At 39.1% G+C, this 18,325-nt stretch overlaps 1 protein-coding gene across 6 annotated transcripts in view; it reads right to left on the reverse strand.

Annotated features, from left to right (window-relative positions):
- Window positions 1-18,325, reverse strand: part of PTPN5 (protein tyrosine phosphatase non-receptor type 5) — an 81,921-nt gene that overhangs the window by 21,272 nt on the left and 42,324 nt on the right. For 5 of the 6 annotated variants that reach the window (XR_008972564.1, XM_057412734.1, XM_057412735.1 and 2 more), the window contains 6 exons: window positions 13,495-13,676; window positions 12,447-12,566; window positions 10,513-10,596; window positions 7,397-7,635; window positions 3,864-4,053; window positions 719-803 (listed from right to left, as the gene is read on the reverse strand). Coding sequence is in view for 5 of the 6 variants with exons in the window: in XM_057412734.1 (XP_057268717.1) it covers window positions 719-803; window positions 3,864-4,053; window positions 7,397-7,635; window positions 10,513-10,596; window positions 12,447-12,566; window positions 13,495-13,676 (900 nt within the window). In the remaining variant the exon portion in view is untranslated. The remainder of the gene's footprint in view (window positions 1-718; window positions 804-3,863; window positions 4,054-7,396; window positions 7,636-10,512; window positions 10,597-12,446; window positions 12,567-13,494; window positions 13,677-18,325) is intronic. The other variant, XM_057412736.1, reaches the window with a different exon arrangement.

Here is an 18,325-nt window from a genome sequence, read left to right on the forward strand (position 1 = left end):
TAGGTTTATTGACTAAAATGATAGTTACAGCTGAAGACATTTTTTACTTCTCTGCAGTTACCTTTGCTAACCTGACACTGAAACTTATGTGCTTTGCAAATACAGAGCTAAAAGCTTGACTGACATCTAATTAAAGTTACTTTGAAAAATGATACAAGTATGACAGAATGGAAATTATGACACTTGTAAAAATTTGTACCAAAATGTGTCTCTAAACTCTTACTCTTGTCTACAAATAAAAATAGTATAGAAGAAAAAAAAAAGATTCTGATTTTCTGTATCATCTTAATGCCATCAGACCATCGTTTCCGAATATTCTCAGACTGCATTTGAGGCATGATTCCAAGAATAACATCAGTCAGGAAAATAACATCACTAGAATTTAGTCCTTCTAAAGGAGTTTAATCAAAGAACCCCCTAATTAACATCTGAATAAACACACTGAGTTCTTGGGTAGAATTTTTAAGCAGCATCAAATGATGCAATTCTAATGACTTAAAACTTAAGTGCTGCTGCTGTTCGGTGAATATTAGGCTCTTCATGCTCTGCACCTCTTTTGAAATTTGATTTATGCTTTGAAGCCATGTTGCTGCTTCATAAATACGGCTTTTGGACAATACATTGTAGTAACAGCACATTTCATGCATTCTGGATACAAGGCCCTTCACCATGTGGAATAAACCAGCCTACCTCAGTGACTTAAAAAGCAGAAACTTACTTGGAAGAATTGTTTTGTAGCGATTCTTACGCACTAAGCCTGGAATATCATATTCCTTTGGATCAACAAAGTTCATAGGAATTTCCTGTTTAAAAAAGAAAGAAACAAAACCACAAAACAAAATAAGTAGTACTGTTAGATTCACAAGAGGAATAAAAAAAAACCCAAGTCCATTATGTCCTGCCTGTGAGGGAGGCAAAGTGATGAAGTCAACTGACATATGGTACAATACTTAGAGCAATTTACCACAAAAATACGACTGATGTTTCCTTGTACTATCACTGGCTTTCTTTTCTGAAATCCTTAAAATGAACACGTTCAGAGTGACTAATTCATTGAGTAATACATGCAGCAGTGTTATGTTAGTTCCCAATATTATTAGGACTGTATTGCAAGTGTAGGCACAGAACTAAGCAAAAGGTGGTACGTAAGATACTCTGCTCCAAAAGTGATGGACCTCAGACACCATCCTTTCTGACTCACACTCCTTCCTCTCTGAGGGTGGAAGGAAGTAATTTTCTAGTGACTTTCATCAGCAATAAATTATGACACACATTATGACGGGTTGGTGTACTGACCTGACTCTGTGGAACTGAGGGAACATCACTCTTTTTGTTCAGCACACTTTAAAGCTCCATGGGCAAGGACATCAAACAGGTGCTCAGTGATTACCTGCTCTCTACACTGTTGACGCAAAGAATGCACAAAGATGGAGAGGATTCTTATTCTCCATTACTAATCTCCTGAAAGAAAGTGGCCAATGCCACTTCCAGGGAGGAACAAAGAGGAACATCGCGCCAACTGGAGTCAACAGGCATGTGATGAGACAGGATGTGTTATCCAGGCTCAGCAGAGAAAAGGCTCGTGGGAGCTTGAGAGCAGAGCTGGTCATCCCATCTGGTGCATACTGGATTTGAGTAGCCAGTACCAGAAATACTGCTAACAGGAGTCAGGGTTGAGTAAAACAAGCCTCACTCTGGGAAGAAATTAACATGAGCAGAGTTATGAACTATATTAAATTCTGGAGCTTCAGGAGACTGACTGTCTGCATTCTGCTCTTACATAGCACTAAATGGGCTTAACCAGAGGTAATTAATGGTAAAACCATTTTGTTGAAGAAGTTTTCTATCAGTTTGGAGAACTGCATGGAAATGAAACCTTGAAGTTTTCCTCAATTGTTACTTGGTATTTAGTCACCCAAAACTCTTCCTAAGCCAAGTTCCATGGTCTGTTTTTGGGACTTAGTCATTCACTGCTCAAGCAAATTCTTGGTGAAATCAACAGAAGGTCTGTCTGAGCAAAACCTCTAAATTTTGAAAGAATTTCAGGGCTTAGCCATGCAAGTGATGTTCCCTCTGACTTTTCTTGCAAAATGAAACACAGCTGCTTGCTTCATCATGGATCAGGACTTTAAAAACCAACTAGGTTTGACAAAAGGAAAATATATGATGCAGAGCTAGCTGGTGATAACTGCAAAAAAATAACTTGTTTACAATTTTTAATTACAGAAATGACATTTTGGTTACGCAGCATTTTTATCTATGCTTTTTCAGTTTTCATTAAAGAATGAAAATGCCTTGGGATAGTTTGGTTGTTGAATGATTTTCTAAATGCCAGGTAAACTAATTCAAAAATCTTTTAGAGAAATGAAGCATATTTTTTCCTACTTCTGACATTATTTTCTTTGCTTGAAAGAAAGCTATACTGCACCTCAGAGACTGATGAAACTGTATGTCAACTTGTTCAGCAGACAGTTCAGACACTCACCAAGTAAACGTTTCCTCCCTACAAAAGCAATATATGCTTTACTCAAAAGAATCAGGGTTTGCCTACACAAAAGCTGCCTTCTTTTCCAACTTATACAGCACTAAGTGAATTAAGGACCATAGATACCTGGTAATCTGTTTTAAAACAGAAGTCCAGACTATCTCATTTCCACCTGTGCTTGTAAAGTAGAAAAAATAACAAACAGTCCTGAAATTGCACAAGAAAGGATGACAGCAAGCAAAGTGTAACTCCTACCCTTTCAGGCCCATACAGGTCATAAGGAAGACAAGCTGAAAGGGCTGTTGTGTTGCAAAACATCATCTTCCTCCTGTTCTGCTGAGACTGCATGCTTAAAAGAGTATTTGACTTGGTAGCATTAACTTTTTCAACTGCCCTGAAATACTCCAGCATGCAAAGACTGAACCCTGTTTCCCTCTCATCTTGTGCACAAATTTACAGTTCTGCCTAGTAGACATCATACTTAGAGCCACTGCAGCATTTTGCATGTTGGGTTTTTTTCATAGTTTGTTTGGGTTTTTTTGTTTGTTGGTTGTTTTTTTTTGCTAGATATAACAAATATGACAATGCCTATCAGGGACACTCAGGCACTTAGAAACTCAGATAATGCAAATATTTGAAAAGCCAGTGTACTCACTACACTGAAATGTATCTGGCCTTTATCCTAAGCTACTCAGAAATCCAATTTCCAACTGCTTGCTTCATCTGTACATGTTTATTTTTTTCCAAAACTAGTTGGATCATTCTCCCAAAGCACAGTTGATATAGTAAGCCAAGGAAACATACTTCAGAACCCCAAAAGCAACTGACAGAGCAGCTTACAACTAGTAAATACTTTTTTGTCCAGAAGAAAACCCAGTAAGACATACTTTCTACAGCTCCTGCTGAGTGACATAGCCATCCTCTGCTTTGGTCAACTGGAGAACATTCAAGCTTGGAAAGTAGGTCCATGCCAAGCATTCAGCAGCATGCACTTGGACCAATTTTACTTCTAGGGCAATTCCAGACACAGAGTTGTTATGCCTACAGAAAACTTGGTTTTTCTTCTTTAGTCTAGTGAAAAAGTTTGGTTTTGTTTTTGTTAAAAAGTAGCATGCTGACAGAAAAAAGAGATTTGTGGAAACAGAGGGGTTTTTTTGGTTACCAGAACCAGTTCTCTAGTTTTCAAGTGACAACAGCACTGAAAGCTTTTAGATTTTGCAATTTCAGGAGATGACAAATTTGCTTAAATGCTTCACTGACCGAAGTGGAGTTTGCATGTACTAATTAGAGATTTGCAGAAAATAACAGCAACTTTCATAGAAGAGAAACAATAACCAATTTTTCTGATGCTCCTAGAAGAGAGAGGTCAGGTACTCACAAAGAACTCTGCCTGGAGTATGAAAGGATCCAGTGCTTTCTTGTGCAGTTCCTCTTCAGTAAGGATGTTTGATGCCGTCTGAAGGTATTCCTGGGCTGACTGTTCCCGTGGTGACATGACATAGCCAAAACCTTGCTCAGAACAGCCTGGGGTACACATATCCAGTGTGAGTGAAACATTTGAACCTCTCCTGCAAAACATAGTGATTGAAGTTTGCTTACAATGGAACAGCCTGACCCATCATAAGCAGCAATGGATACAGTCCCAATGACATAAAAACACCAGTTTTAGAAAACCACCCAGCTCATTCTGCTGTGTCCAGTTGGGTCAGTAACTATGAAAAAATGGGTGATGCCTTTTGAATAGGGACATCCAGAAGCTGATCTTGTATACTGGAATATGAAGGCCAACACTTTCAAAGTACTGTCTGTACTGAGGTAACTGTGTACTTTGCCACCTAAATAGAAGTGATTTGCTTGTCAAAGGTGCTCATCGGGCAACTGCAGGAAAGTTTTCATACTTGTGTCAGTCACACCATACTTTTGGATGCCTTAATATGGACTTACATTTTAGACACCATAAATAAAAATCTTGGTCTTTGTTTTTGTCAGGCCACATCCTACTGAATAACCATTTTCACTAGCACAAACATCAGTGGGGTAAGATCTTGGGATAAACATTACCTGTTCAACATTAATAAAGACATGGGAAGCCAATCACTACAGCAAATAATTTTTCTGCCTGAAAAACTTTCCACAACAGTACACCATGGGAAGTATAAAATGAAGGTCCCAATATTTTAACAGTTACGCTATAAACAGCAATGATGTTGAGCACAGATTTTTAGTGGCTTTACTGTAAGTCAGCCACACATCAAAACAAAAAATTCAAAATGCCTGCACTGTTTACTGAATGCAGTTTTAAAGCATTTCTGAGCTTTCATCTATCTTGTATCACAGACAAAAGTAAGAGTCAAATGCCAAATATCTTAAAGATAACGATAAAAGCATACAACATGATGATTACTAGGTGTAATATTCTATGCATCCACACAGTCTATTTTTGATGACTCTGAACTGGCAAAGTCTAGTTGGGAAGTGTTTGCAGGAGCTGTTGAAAAACCAAGTAAACATGCAGGCATGACCAGCTCACAGAAAAGACAGTAGAAGTTGTCACTGGGATCACAGCCCTTTTCTGGATTCAGAAGTTTTTCCAAAATAATGTGCAGCCAGCTTTCTGCTATTATTCACAGTCATGGGGAAGTGATTTTGCAAGAAACGTGATCACTAGTGGTAGACACTGAATCTTTAGTGATACCTTTCAAGAGACTTTGATCCTGTGTGCTGTTGAATAGCTCCCACATTTCCTCCCCAGAAAAAGCTGCATTTGGTAACAAATGTTTTTGGTTCTTTTAAGGTAGAAGAGGCTACATATTTAACAGTATTAATAGCTCTTCAGCATGAGGAAATGAAATTGTTTCTTCTTAAGAATTGCTGCTTGAATTCTTCTAATAGCGTAGGTGGTTAAAGAGTGATGGGGAAGCAAGATGGAGAGGAAGAATGGATGCAAAAACGGGATAGGTAGGTAATTAAATACAATACCAAACAAAGGAAGAATGAGCAATATGTGGCATAAATGAAATCTGTCAGAGCTCAGCCCAAACCTGAAATGATGTCTGGCTTCTCAAGTATACATGTAGGTTGAAAAGAAATTTATTTTACATCCTAAGTGTACATGTTCTACTGAGTGTGAAAACATCAAGCAATTGCTTTCCCTTTCTTTATTTTCCCCATCTCTACTTCTTTAACAGCTTTTTTTAATTGTATTTCATTAGAAGCCAACAATATACTGGGCTGCACTAAAAGGAGTGAAACCAGCAGGTTGAAGGAGGTGATCCTGCCCCTCTACTCTGCTCTTATGAGATCCCACTTGGGAGTAGTGTGTACAATCCTGGGGTCATCAGCATAAGAAGGACATGGAGGTGTTGGAGCAACTCTAGAAGAGGGCCACAAGCATGATCAGGGGGCTGGAGCACCTCCTGTCTGAAAACAGGCTGAGAAAGTTGGGGCTGTATAGCCTGGAGAGAAAGTGGCTCCATGGAGACCCCATAGCAGCCTTCCAGTGTCTGAAGGGGGCCTACGTTAGAGAGGGAGTCTTCATCAGGGACTGCAGCAATAGGACAAGGGGTAAAGAATTTAAACTTAAACAGAGGAAGTTCAGGTTAGATATAAGGAAGAAGTAGTTTACTGTGAGGGTGGCACTGGAACAGGTTGCCTAAAGAGGTGGTAAATGCTCTTTCCCTGACAGTGTTCAAGGTCAGAGTGGACAGAGCCTTGAGCAGCATGGCAGGGGCTTGGAACTAGATGATCTTAAGGTCCTTTCCAACACAAACCATTCTATGATTACTTGAACCAACTGATACTCCCTAACTGATTCTCTCCAACTTTCCTGAAATAGTGATTATCTTTTCCACAGGCTAGCAGTCACCTGAGAAGAAATGTCAGCATCTTTAAAATGATAGAGATGGAATGAAATCAGGGATAGTGAAAAGCAGAAACAACTGATGCATTTCAAGCCCAATTTACTCATAATAAGAAAAACTGGCTACTCACTGATAGCAGCAGGTTCACGGACAAGCCCCAGAGGTTACTATCTCTGTGCAAAACAGAAGCCTGTTCTGATACATTCCCTTTTTATTGTGTCATGTGAAGCTTTGGAAAATCAGCACCATACTTTTAAAAATCTAAGTTCTGCAATTTAGGTTTTAGATATGAGAATTAACTATGGTTAGCACTCCAATTTAGCTTGAAAATCTAGAAATAAAGAAAGATGATATTTTGCTGTGCTGAGCCCTTCAGTAACTTCGTTCTTATTCATAAGATCATCACCATTGCAGAATTTCTTCACAGGATTTCTATGATCAAGATCTTTGTTCTATTTCACCAAGACAACCGAAAGAACACAAACCAGAAAAATATCTTCCTTTTATCATCTTATAACTGCCTTTTGCCATCTACGAATCTCTCAGAGAAGCTCCTTTGCTCTGATGGCTCAAGCAGTGCACACCAGCTCACCTCAAAGTTTCACTACTGTGTTAATTTCAAAGGAATTAATTTACTTTTGGACTAACCCATTTAAATAAGAATTACTGAAGACTACCACTTGTCCTATGGTTTGCTTTTGGAGAAAGGACTGATCCTTCAGCATGACAGACAGAAAATAAAAAACCCAAACAAGATCCACCTCTTTCAGAAGTAAAAGTTTTCAGTGCCCTATAGTGGATTTCATGCTGTGCAATTGCCATCTTTAGGAATGGCAAAAGACTGATCAAACACAGCTGGATTTTCAAAGGACAGGTATCTAGAAACTGAAATTTTGGCTAATATGTTTGTATTTATGACTGGACTGAAAACAAGACAGGAAATAAATGCAAAAACATGTGTGAAGGCAATAAAGCTTCCTACTAGGCACAGAATTCCTATGTCTACAAAATCTGGGACCAGACTTTCCCCTATCAGTCACATCTACCCTACCTTTCTTGCAAGCCCACGGATTTAACTGTTAGAGTAGCTGGATCTGTCTCTGCTTTAATGTCCATTACGCAGTCAAAGACTGGAGTCTCTGGTACAGGATCCAAATCTAGGAAGTCGTCCTCATTTTTATCCTCTGTCCACTCCGAGTACGTGAATGAAGGCTGCCGGCTCACAGACTGGCGTCTGTCATCTTGTAGCGGAAAAGTAGGGTCTGGATGGGCTCTCATTAGATGCCAAAACTGGAGAAAAAACATTTGAAAAAGCTTTTGGCTTGTTGCCACCCTCCCACACAGCCTAGAGGATGGGTCTTTAGGGCAGCATCCCAGCTCACTGTCACATATTAGAACTGGAAAGCACCAAAAAGGCCAGGAATGTTCCATGATAAATAGCTTTGTAGTGCATGTTACAAGGATTCACATCTACCCATTCAAACATGCTTTCAGTCACAGAGGTTTCCACAGAGCTGTCCAGGCTTAACTCGTGGATACAGTGGAAGCAGGATGTGCTTGTGACCATCACGTGCGAGCCAATGTGATATTCCTGTCCTTTTGTTCAGTTTCTTACCTTTCCTAGGCTTGTTTACAAAATAACATTCTACTATGCTATTTTACAAATCACAGAACCTCTCCTGACTTAATAATTTTTCCATCTAAAATTTAGATATAGCTGGGTTAAATAAACAGTTTTCCTGAACTGCATGTCTTCGATAATCTGGCACTGCACCCTGAATTAATGTATAAACTAATCTTTTTTTTTTTTAATTGATTGGTTTTAATATATTTGTTTCTGAGGCTCAGACTGCCCATATCAGTTTTCGGCCAGTGACAAAGACCATTTTGTAACATAATTATCTGATTTAAACATGGTATAGACATTAAATAATAAATCCTGTGAAGCCCTAGGACATAAATGTAATATTAAAATTTGTAAGTTGAAATGTCATGAATCTAAGAGTTACTGCATCATATTGGTTTGCATGGATGCTGGGGCAGACAATTGACTTGGAGATTACATCAGTAAACTGTTTAATCCTCCACATAGATCTCAGTTAAAAATTTCAAGCCTACCTCAGAATTGCAGGATCTGGAAACTTAGGCCAACTTCATTGCTCTAGCACTGAATTAAGAGCAGTACTGAACAGGCTAAATGGTATATGAACTATATTGTATTGTCATGCATCCTTTTGAGACGAGAAACAGGTCTTTTTTTCCCCCAGAGCAAAGCATCTTATCTGGCTTGAAACAGGCAGCTGAATTTGGAAAGCATGCCATTTAAAAAAGGCCATATTTCTCTTCCTAGGCTACTAAACCACATTAGCTTGCATATGATTTTAAACAACTTTTCTTGTGCCTGTGCATCTTTATGTACTCTCATTTCTCTGGACCTAGAGAATAAAAGGAAGTGAGGTAGGTTTTAATCTCTGCCCACAGTTAGCTTTAGCAAATTTTACTCTCACAAAGCAGCAGTACCCATTTAACAGTTACTTCAAACAAAATGTTTTGGGTTTTTTTTTTGTGTTTCAGTTAATCAGCGTACACAGTAATTACAAAAGCAAACAGGAACATGATTATTAGACTTTTATTTTACACAAATTTGGGATCAAGTCTGAACTGAGTCTTGTGTTACATGCTTAGCCTGTTGGATGACAAGATAGAAGCTTGAAGATCTGATTCTATTTTCATTCTCCAAGATGGATTCGAGAGCTTGACAGTCCCACAGTACCAGCCATGGTTCTCTCAAATACTGCAAACCTGTAATAGCTGAACAGTTCACAGTGTAACATAGCCACTCAAGTACTTTGTACTGCTGGAGAGTCCTGTTGTTACTGAAATCAACACTTGTGTTGAGGGTCAAGTATAAGGTCTAGGTACCAATTATATATCACAGATTCTAGAGTTGGTGACTTAACGTACTGTAAATCCAAAGGAACAAAAAGTTCACCCTAAAAACAAAGCAGTTTTTCTTTAGGTTGTAAGAAGTGTGTAGTAAATAAGCAGCTGACCAAGACATTGGAAGAAATTAAGTTATACTTAAAAGTATAGCAGTTAAACTAAATAATGGAAAAATAGCTCTGCAAATCTAGTTCAGGAAGACTGGACAGCTCAATGCTGGTTCTCTGCAGCTGCCTGGGTCTTAATGCACCATTACATGAGACAAAACCGATGACAACACTACTGTAACCCTCAAGCACTCTATCAGCCTTTTATTTTCACTGTAATTGCTAACTTAGTCTCCCAATGCATTCTGGAACCTGGGTATTCTCAGCCAAGTGCTTCTAGTATTAGCTGAGGTAGAGCTAATTTCTCAGGAGAGTAAACATGTATTAGAGTTGCAAACTCCCTGATACGAGAATGAGCTGGACTTTAGCAAGTGCACAGACCAGACAGGGCTCTGATCTCTTGGTATTACTTCTAAGAATCCACTTGACCACCATTCCTCAGCCTTCTTACATGGACCAACAGTTATTGCTCTACACTGAGGCAACAAAGCACCTGTATAAACAGGCACATTTTTCCCTTCCCCAGGGAACTACTAAAGCATTACTTTTAGTACCACAGTTGCTGAATAAAAAACAATGCATATCAAGCTGCTTATCAACTGGTATACCACCTAGTATATAAAGGCATCCTCAATGTAAAATACCCCTTTATGGTCCCTTCTAGGCAGCACACTGTTTAAAGCCCATGAGAGGAAGAGGGAAAACAGAAAAATCTGTTTTCATGGCCTACATCTACAAGGGCATTACACTCAAGTACACTGGTGCTCTGGAACAGCTTTTTCTGCCACATAAATCAATGGATGCTCTGCAGCAATTCATAAGGAAGCAATGAATGGTCCCGTTATTGGACCGTATCCTTCCTATTTATCCTGTCTGTGGATGGAATGCATAAAACCCATCAGTGTAATCCCCAATTCATCAAGAAATTGAGTGAGGGTAAGTGTAGCTCTGATACCTCTACATAAAAGCAAGCAGATAATTATACAGAAATAGCCCCAAAAAATGTTCTCTTACAATGAACTTGGGCATAACCTTAACAACTTTGGGTAAATAAGACATCTTGTCAAAACTCACTGAGAAAGGCCATAAACATAGTTTGCACAGTATCATAACTTACCAGAGATCCTACAAATAGCAGTCCAAGAGAAGCTAAAGACAGCAGGATGTATGATACCACAACGCTCCCTATTCTTGTCAGGCCCTGTGAAACAACAGAATTGGCAATGATTCATAAAGTATTCAGGGGCACAGCATAGCATCTGCATGCATGTTCTGGGCAAACTGTATAATCATTCTTGGATTTCCTATGCAGATTTAGTCATACCATACACTTGTTTGTGGAAAAGCCACCACCACCAGAAAAATGCTAGGCTTTGGAAAAGACAAACTGAAACCACTGCTAAGCCCCAGCTTTTCAGAAGGTCTAAAAACCAGATTTCACTGTGAAAGCAAATAGGAACCCTCCTTCCTACCCTCATGCATTGCCAAAACTGACATCTGGATCCACAATTCCATTTGCAGCCTCGACCAATGTTTCATTGCCACAGGCAGTGTAATTTTATACTATGGCAAAGGGCTTTGAACAAAGTTTAGTACTGTATCTGTTTTTGTGTGTCCTTACATAAAACCCAGCCACAAGGGACTTATGTTTTCTGCACATTCTGTGAAATACCATCAAGTTCATTCACAGCACTGGCAGTGAAATTCCCTCTGATGTCTTAGGCATATTTAAGTAGTTCAGAGCTCAGCCTATTCTCAGTAATAGGTGCAAAATTAAATTCTAATGGGCTTCAGTGGGCAAGGAATTTTACTGTTTCTGACCCAGTAGTACAGCTAGCTAAAGAGAAATTCACAATTAAAACCTTTCATTTGCTTATTTTAATTCCAGAACTGGGGTGGGTCTCTTTCTTAATTTCTCTACTGTTTTCAAGCCTAACTTTGCACAATAAATAGTGCTATAATAAGAAGTTCTCAAAGAGATGCATGATCATCTGCACAGAGTCATACTTGGAGTGTCCTTGTGGTGCATTCTAGGAATCAGTTTCCTCCACATCGAACACTTAAAGTCAAAATCCTATGTATCAGGGATTTTCTGTAAGGAACAATTTGTAAATAATTGACCCCCTACAAATAAGATACAGGCAATACCCTATGAATAGCTCTGATTATGCATAATAAATCCAACTGATAAAGAAAAGTTCTTCTTTCAAATAAACAAAAGAGCAGGTGACATGCAGCTCAAACATTGGTAAAGAGAACATAGAAAACAGTCTCCATTGTACCTCAGCCACAAGAGTCAGATTTCTTATTTGTACTGCACAGCCTCTGCTACAAAGATTATGTACAGTGAATCCAAGCATTCTGATAGCACATACATTTCACCTGATTTTTGGAAGTAGCTGCTCACCGCTTAATTAATGTTCTGTCCACACTAGTGAAATTTGCACTGTGTATAATTACCCCACTAATTTATCAGATGAATCATACTGGTAAGTGCCATTATGTCATAGTGAGAAGATAGGCAGTTTTACTGTAGCTTTGTACAGAATTGAATCTGTACACCTAGTATACCTGAAATACTTTTACTGCACACAGATGTGCTCTAAATAATCAACAAAACCAGAATTTTGTAACTGAGTATCCTCTGATTTAAACCCTTTACATGGGTTAATCCGTTCCTCCAAAATCTAAGCTTCTAACCATCCTAATAAATTAAGCTCCAGCTCCCCCCTTTACTATGGACTAAACCTTAGTGGGCTGATTTCTTTTTGCTTTTTTCATTTGCAATCATTTGCACATTATAAAAAAATAAAAAATCTGCTGTGCTGATCTGACATCATAGCCAAAAATTCAGCCCTGTATGTTGAAGATAAAATAGGGATCTGTTTTCAGTAAACTCTTTTCACTGTTTCAGGACACACATACAATGCAGCAATCACTATGTTATATGAAGTACATGTGTATTATACTTTTAATGAAAAGAGATATTAGAAGCACCACCTAAGGCTACTGACATCAACTATATAACCAGAAAGGAGTACAGGGTCTTACCTCTGCTTGATCTGACAAAAACTGCTTAAATGGAGTAAGCAAGTAAGACAGCAGGTCAAATGCATTCTGAGCTGCTGGGATGGTCCCATAAGTGCTGTACCACAGCATTGTGCCGAGAAGCTGTGCAATCAATCAGAAAATACATAATGAGCATCTCTCATTATACAAACATTCATTTTCATTTCAAGACTGCATAATTAACTAATCTAGTTCTCATTGATTTCATGTTAATAATTATTTTTGCTTTAAGAAGTCAGGTATTTTCTAGGCTGTAGCTTAACAAGAATAAAAAAACTGAAGGCTAAATGCTCAGCTACCATTATCTAGATGTGCATCACTGAGTCAAGCAAGCTTACTCTAATCTACATTAGCAAAAGGACTATCCATGGTAGCCTGTACATTGAAAAAGCAACAGATTCCTCTGACTTCTGAGCTTTCAGCATTACTACTTTTAGATCAAAACTGGTAATTCAATGAACTTTGTATGTTATTAAAAGACTAATAAGGCCTATCTCATCTATGCAAACCTTTCCCAAATAGGCATGTTCACATAGGCATCCCTATAAAAGCATACACACAGAGACATGCACATGTTGAAACATTTCATTTGAATCACTTAAGGTTGCTGCACATACCACACCACTACAAAAGCAATGATGCTATATTTATCACCCTCACAGATTGGTACACCTGCACCCTGACCATAAAGGGCATACTGCAACTTTAAAGGATATATGTCCCAACTGACTTGTTAACAAGATAGTTATTTACCCCATACGTTTTCAGCTACAGAATATGGATTTGTTGGAGGATGTGTCATTTGGCAAAGAATCATTTAAAGAAAGGCAGGAAACAAACAGGATGGAAGTCTGGGACATGAAAAGACAGGGGCTGCCTGCAAAGCAAGGCTGTGAGAGGTGGGTCCGGGAAGAAGAGTACTACAGCTATACCCATTGCTACATTTACAATGAATGAGGAGGAAAACTCCCAAGCCAACAAAACTTAAAGAGAGGTCCTAGCATTTCAAAGCAATGACAAGCTGCCTTACCAGTATCTGTGAAAGGACAAACAGATACATGCTGTCTCCACGCATTAATCCATTCCACCATGCAGCCCAACCAAGTAGTGCTGTTTTCTGGGAGGTTTTCAGGTACTGCTCCTTCCTGTTCAGCTGCCCGTGTTGTCCTTCAGCTTCATCCATTGACTCCATAACAGCTGGATTGGAAAGACCTTCACGTGAAAATGACATGTGCAGGGAATGAATAGCATGTAACCCTGCAGCCACCACAGAGGCTGCAAGGGGTATTGTTTTTGTAGAGATGATGGTTACTTCTCAGTTCTGCATCACTAAGCGTGGCTCAGGATTGTGAGCGTCACGCTCTATTAGTGCAGCTGTATTCACCTGCCTTCATCAGAAAAAAGCGAGTGTGGGTGGATAAATTATTTTCCCTTTCTTTCCGGAGGCGCAGATTCTGGGCTTTGTTGTTAATAAATTCTCATTTACATTGCTGCACCTTTTCAGTTTTACTTGTTAAAAGCAACCATCTGTGCTACTTCCCAGCTCCACATTCTCGGCTACATGGTGACAGAGAAAATGTTTTGTCCTTCCCTGCCTCAATTTGTCTATTTTCACTTATTTGTCTGCTTTGTCTAATTTGATTATAAATTCTTGAGGTAGAGACAGTTTCATGTTATGTGTCTGAATAACACTCAAAGGCTCTGGGTTTTGGTTGAGTGTCTTAAGGCACTAATAAAATAGACTTTATTCTAACAACCTACTTCTTGGGTGAATTCATACTCAAGTACTATTTAAAAATGCTGTAATGCTATTCCATTCAGGAGAAATATGCACTGGAATGGCTAGTCCCTCACTAACAGTATTTTGAACACAGTCTGTGTAGCTATAAATTAATTTACAAGCTAAAAGGAGTGAAAGATCAAACCAGTTTCATGGAAGTACTAATTATTGCCATCTTTCTACATGAAGAAAGACCCAAGGCTGGGCTGCCCTGTGTACAACACTCTAGCCTTAAGCCTAAACCAGCCACCTGTGCTCCAGGGAATGGCCATGTCATTGGCCCTTCCATGGTTTGTTGAGGTCAGTTTCTACAAAATCGCCCTCTCCAAATGTTTCACAATAGTAACCCTAAGTCAGGTAAGCATCCATTAACTAGCCACAGCTCTCATTAGGCAAATGAAACATAGGATCTGTGTATCAGCTGACAGTCTGGCCATTGTTACAGTAAGGATTCATGAAAATCTCCCATTATGATTTCTAAAATACAGAGATGCAAGAATGAGTGTGAATGTGAGATGTTTCTTCCCAATTTGTGATTGTTCTTCCTCCCTTCACTGAAACAGACCTTAGGACAGCCACCCCTGTACAAAAGAACAAGGTGTTTGGGAAATGCTGATGGCTTCCTCTACAAAGTTCTCCATTCCCACAGCTGCCCAGAAAGAAGAGGGTCATCACTCTGCAATGACAAGGAAGAGCACCTTCTAGGTACTACCAGGTACTTTCCCAGGAGCTCAGATTACTGGTTTCTCAGCAGGGTATGCAGGGTGCAACTGGCTATACATAGCTATTTTCATTATTGTTACACAGGTATTTCTCAGGAAACACAGAGAACGTGCATCTAGACATACACGCATGTGTGTCATACCACAGGTATATGCTGAAATTAACTATTTGCCAAGAAAGACTCTACTTTTTGCATAAACACTATCAAGATTTCATATTAAGTACATATTAAGGTCAATAAAACATTGGAAAATATGGAACTAAAGAGGTAAAATAAGAAGGGTCAACAATCCAGCCTTTATTTCTCACAATGATAAAACAACTCATCTTTAAAGCTAGAAGACAACCTCTTGAAAACAGCAGTTTTTAAAGAAAAGCACTTAGTTTCTGGAATATAGCTCAAGAAATCATGGAAGCTCTACCTTTCTGTCCTTCAGGCTCCAACTGATAATCTACAGTCCATGAAAACCTTCCTCTTATCCCCCCAAGAAACAGAGAACCCACACAAAGTCCTCGGCGTCCCTGGACACCAACCATATTATTAATACCTTGACTTCTGATACCACGGACATGGAGCAGGACTCAAAGTTCTCTAGGAAGACAACACAGTGGACACATAAAGCAGCCACAGTTAAGCTGCCTAAATACTTTCAATGCTCACCTTTCTATAATGTGCTAAAACTTAGCAGTTGAAGTTGAAAATTTTCAAGCTTTCAAACTGCTCCATGTCTCACTGGATTTGGACAAGAATTAAAATGAAAGCCCTTGTTAGTGATTGCCATTTTTTTTTCCTGTTATTTTTTCGGGATGCCAATGCCATGCTTTGGAACAAGAATTTGAAATCTAGTAGGAACAGAATCTTGAAGTAAGGAATTATTTTTGCCACCCATGCAAAAAGACATGCACCTGTGGCTGAGATATAAACCTTCAATAGTATTTATTCACATATAGTTTATTATGATTTGCTCCCTAAGTATCTTAAGTTTTCATTTTCACTTATGTTTTAAGTTCTACTTTCTCTTTACCTGCATTAAATAATGCACATCTGTCCCTAACAATGGCTAATGAACCTATTTACTGTTTTTGCAAAACCTAATGACTTCCTTTCTTGGACACTCCTCCCAAAGTAAAGATAAAGTACACACAGAGCAGAACTAAAACGTCTTGAGAAGACAACCAGAACAATAAGCCATGGAATGCAGATAATCAAGCTCAGCTTTCAACTACAAGTCATAACATTTCATATTTCAGAAAGCCTTTTTTTGTTGTTTTAAACTGACCAAAAGCACATTCCCCTGCCTTAGGCAGCATGTAAACAGAATTTCCTTTTTTCATATCTGTAACAGCCTGAAATTTTACAAGGTCACTTCTGTCTAGGTTGGAAACAGAATCCTGACTCTAATATGATGACGTGAAGGCCACTTAACCACATGCTTTCTGGAACAAAGACATCAAAGTTAGGGGGCTGCTATGTCTGTCACTATGGGGATCTATGCCTCTCCACACCCCAGAAGCCCAATTCCCAGTATTGCAGTGTTGTCTAGCAACAGTTGTACAATTGTACAAGTCACATTCTCCTTCTTATGACTACCCTATATGAAGGACAACAGACTATATCTACTTTCAATTATTTTCATTGCATAACATAGAGATCTAGATCTTATCTATGGACCTAGGAGCCCAGGATTCTAGCTCTGCTGAACTGATAGTGTTATCAAGAGGTATTTTCACTAACACAGTAAAAGACAATGGGGGCAAGAACTAAAACAATTGAGAACTGTCTGAATTCATATGTATAGATGTATAGATTATGATTCAGGTGTTGGATATACAAAGCAAGTGCCCTGGATTAAGGAAAGTCTTAAAATCACAAAAGATTAGATTTTAGCAAACATGCCCACCTAGGGTTCTGTATTGATTTAACTATGTCAGCTGGTTTAGGCTTAAGTATTAAATAATACTTGAATTACCATTCACACTTCATCTTGCAATCTTATATTCCTGTATTATTTGCCCTAATGGACACTGGACTATTTTGGTGCACAGATTAGGCAATAAAGGAGACATCAGTAAAGTTTTCTTGTGTCAAGGTCAGCATGAAGGTCTGGAGTCAGTTGACCAGGATGACTACACGCAGGAGGAGTGAATGAAGCCTCTCCATGGCTAGTGATTTCACTGACCATAGAATCTAACATCCATGTAACATCCTCAGAAATTCCTGCATCATGAAGATTGGGATTCAAATTCCAGAAGTACTTCTGCTTTGACACAGACTATGCTTGCTAGAAAAACCCATTTGGCAGAAGAATTAAAAGGTCTGACAGCCACATGGCTTGTCAAAGCAACTTGAAATTTCAAAACACCACCATAACTTCAGCCTTGTTGTTCAGGGAAAGGAACTTCCCAGAACAAGCCAGTGATCTATTCATTCTGTATTCTTCCCTTAAACATAGCCACCAGTACAAATTGCCAAAAATAACTGGCACAACACTTTGTTACTGAATAATCTATACAGGGAAACATCTTTGTTCACTCACAAGGTTAACAGCTAGCTTCCATAACTCAGACAACCCCTGTGCTTCCATCCCTTTCTTTTCCCGACTTTATGTGGGTACATAAAGGGCAGAAGAATGAAACAATACCCATATACACTCCCAGAGAAACATGTGCTTTGGGTATCAGACTTAACTGAAACACTGAAAGGCACTGTACTAATGATAAATCAACAATGCCTCAGAGTAACATATATGCCATGATCCAGTTAAATCAGGATGAGGAGTGATGGCCATAAACACAAGAAGTTTCACCTCAACATAAGGAAGAACTTCTTTACATTGATGGTGGCAGAGCACTGGAACAGGCTGCCCAGGGAGGTTGTGGATTCTCCCTCTCTAGACACGTTCAAAACCCACCTGGACACGTTCCTGTGTATCCTGCTCTAGGTGATCCTCCCTTGGTGGGGGGGTCAGACTAGATGATCTTCAGAGGTCCCTTCCAACCCTAGCAACAATGTGATTCTGAAATGCTGCTGTGGGCGAGGCATCAGCAGCTCTGTAACTCAACTGATTCATACTTCAAGCTTTCAGAGAAAATAAAAACCAAACAAAAAACAACCCTGCAAGACCATGAATACCGGCTGTATTTCCTAATGAAGTTAGCACTTTAAAAGGAACTTGTGTCCTCTCTTGTGCATGGGTGGTAATGCTCAAGGAGTTGACACAGCTCCACTAGCTGACTTAATTAACAGTGTGCTATTGCGATGAGACTTGTTCCTTACCAAAATGAAAATACAGTACTCATACAGCTGTTAGACTTTTATTTGCATCCACTGCACTGTGCCTGTGGGAATTATGCTTCT

This window comes from Pezoporus wallicus, unplaced genomic scaffold (assembly GCF_028554395.1).
Source record: "Pezoporus wallicus isolate ANWC-B61680 ecotype Strahan unplaced genomic scaffold, APGP_CSIRO_Pwel_v1 scaffold_6885, whole genome shotgun sequence".
Lineage (NCBI taxonomy): Eukaryota > Metazoa > Chordata > Aves > Psittaciformes > Psittacidae > Pezoporus > Pezoporus wallicus.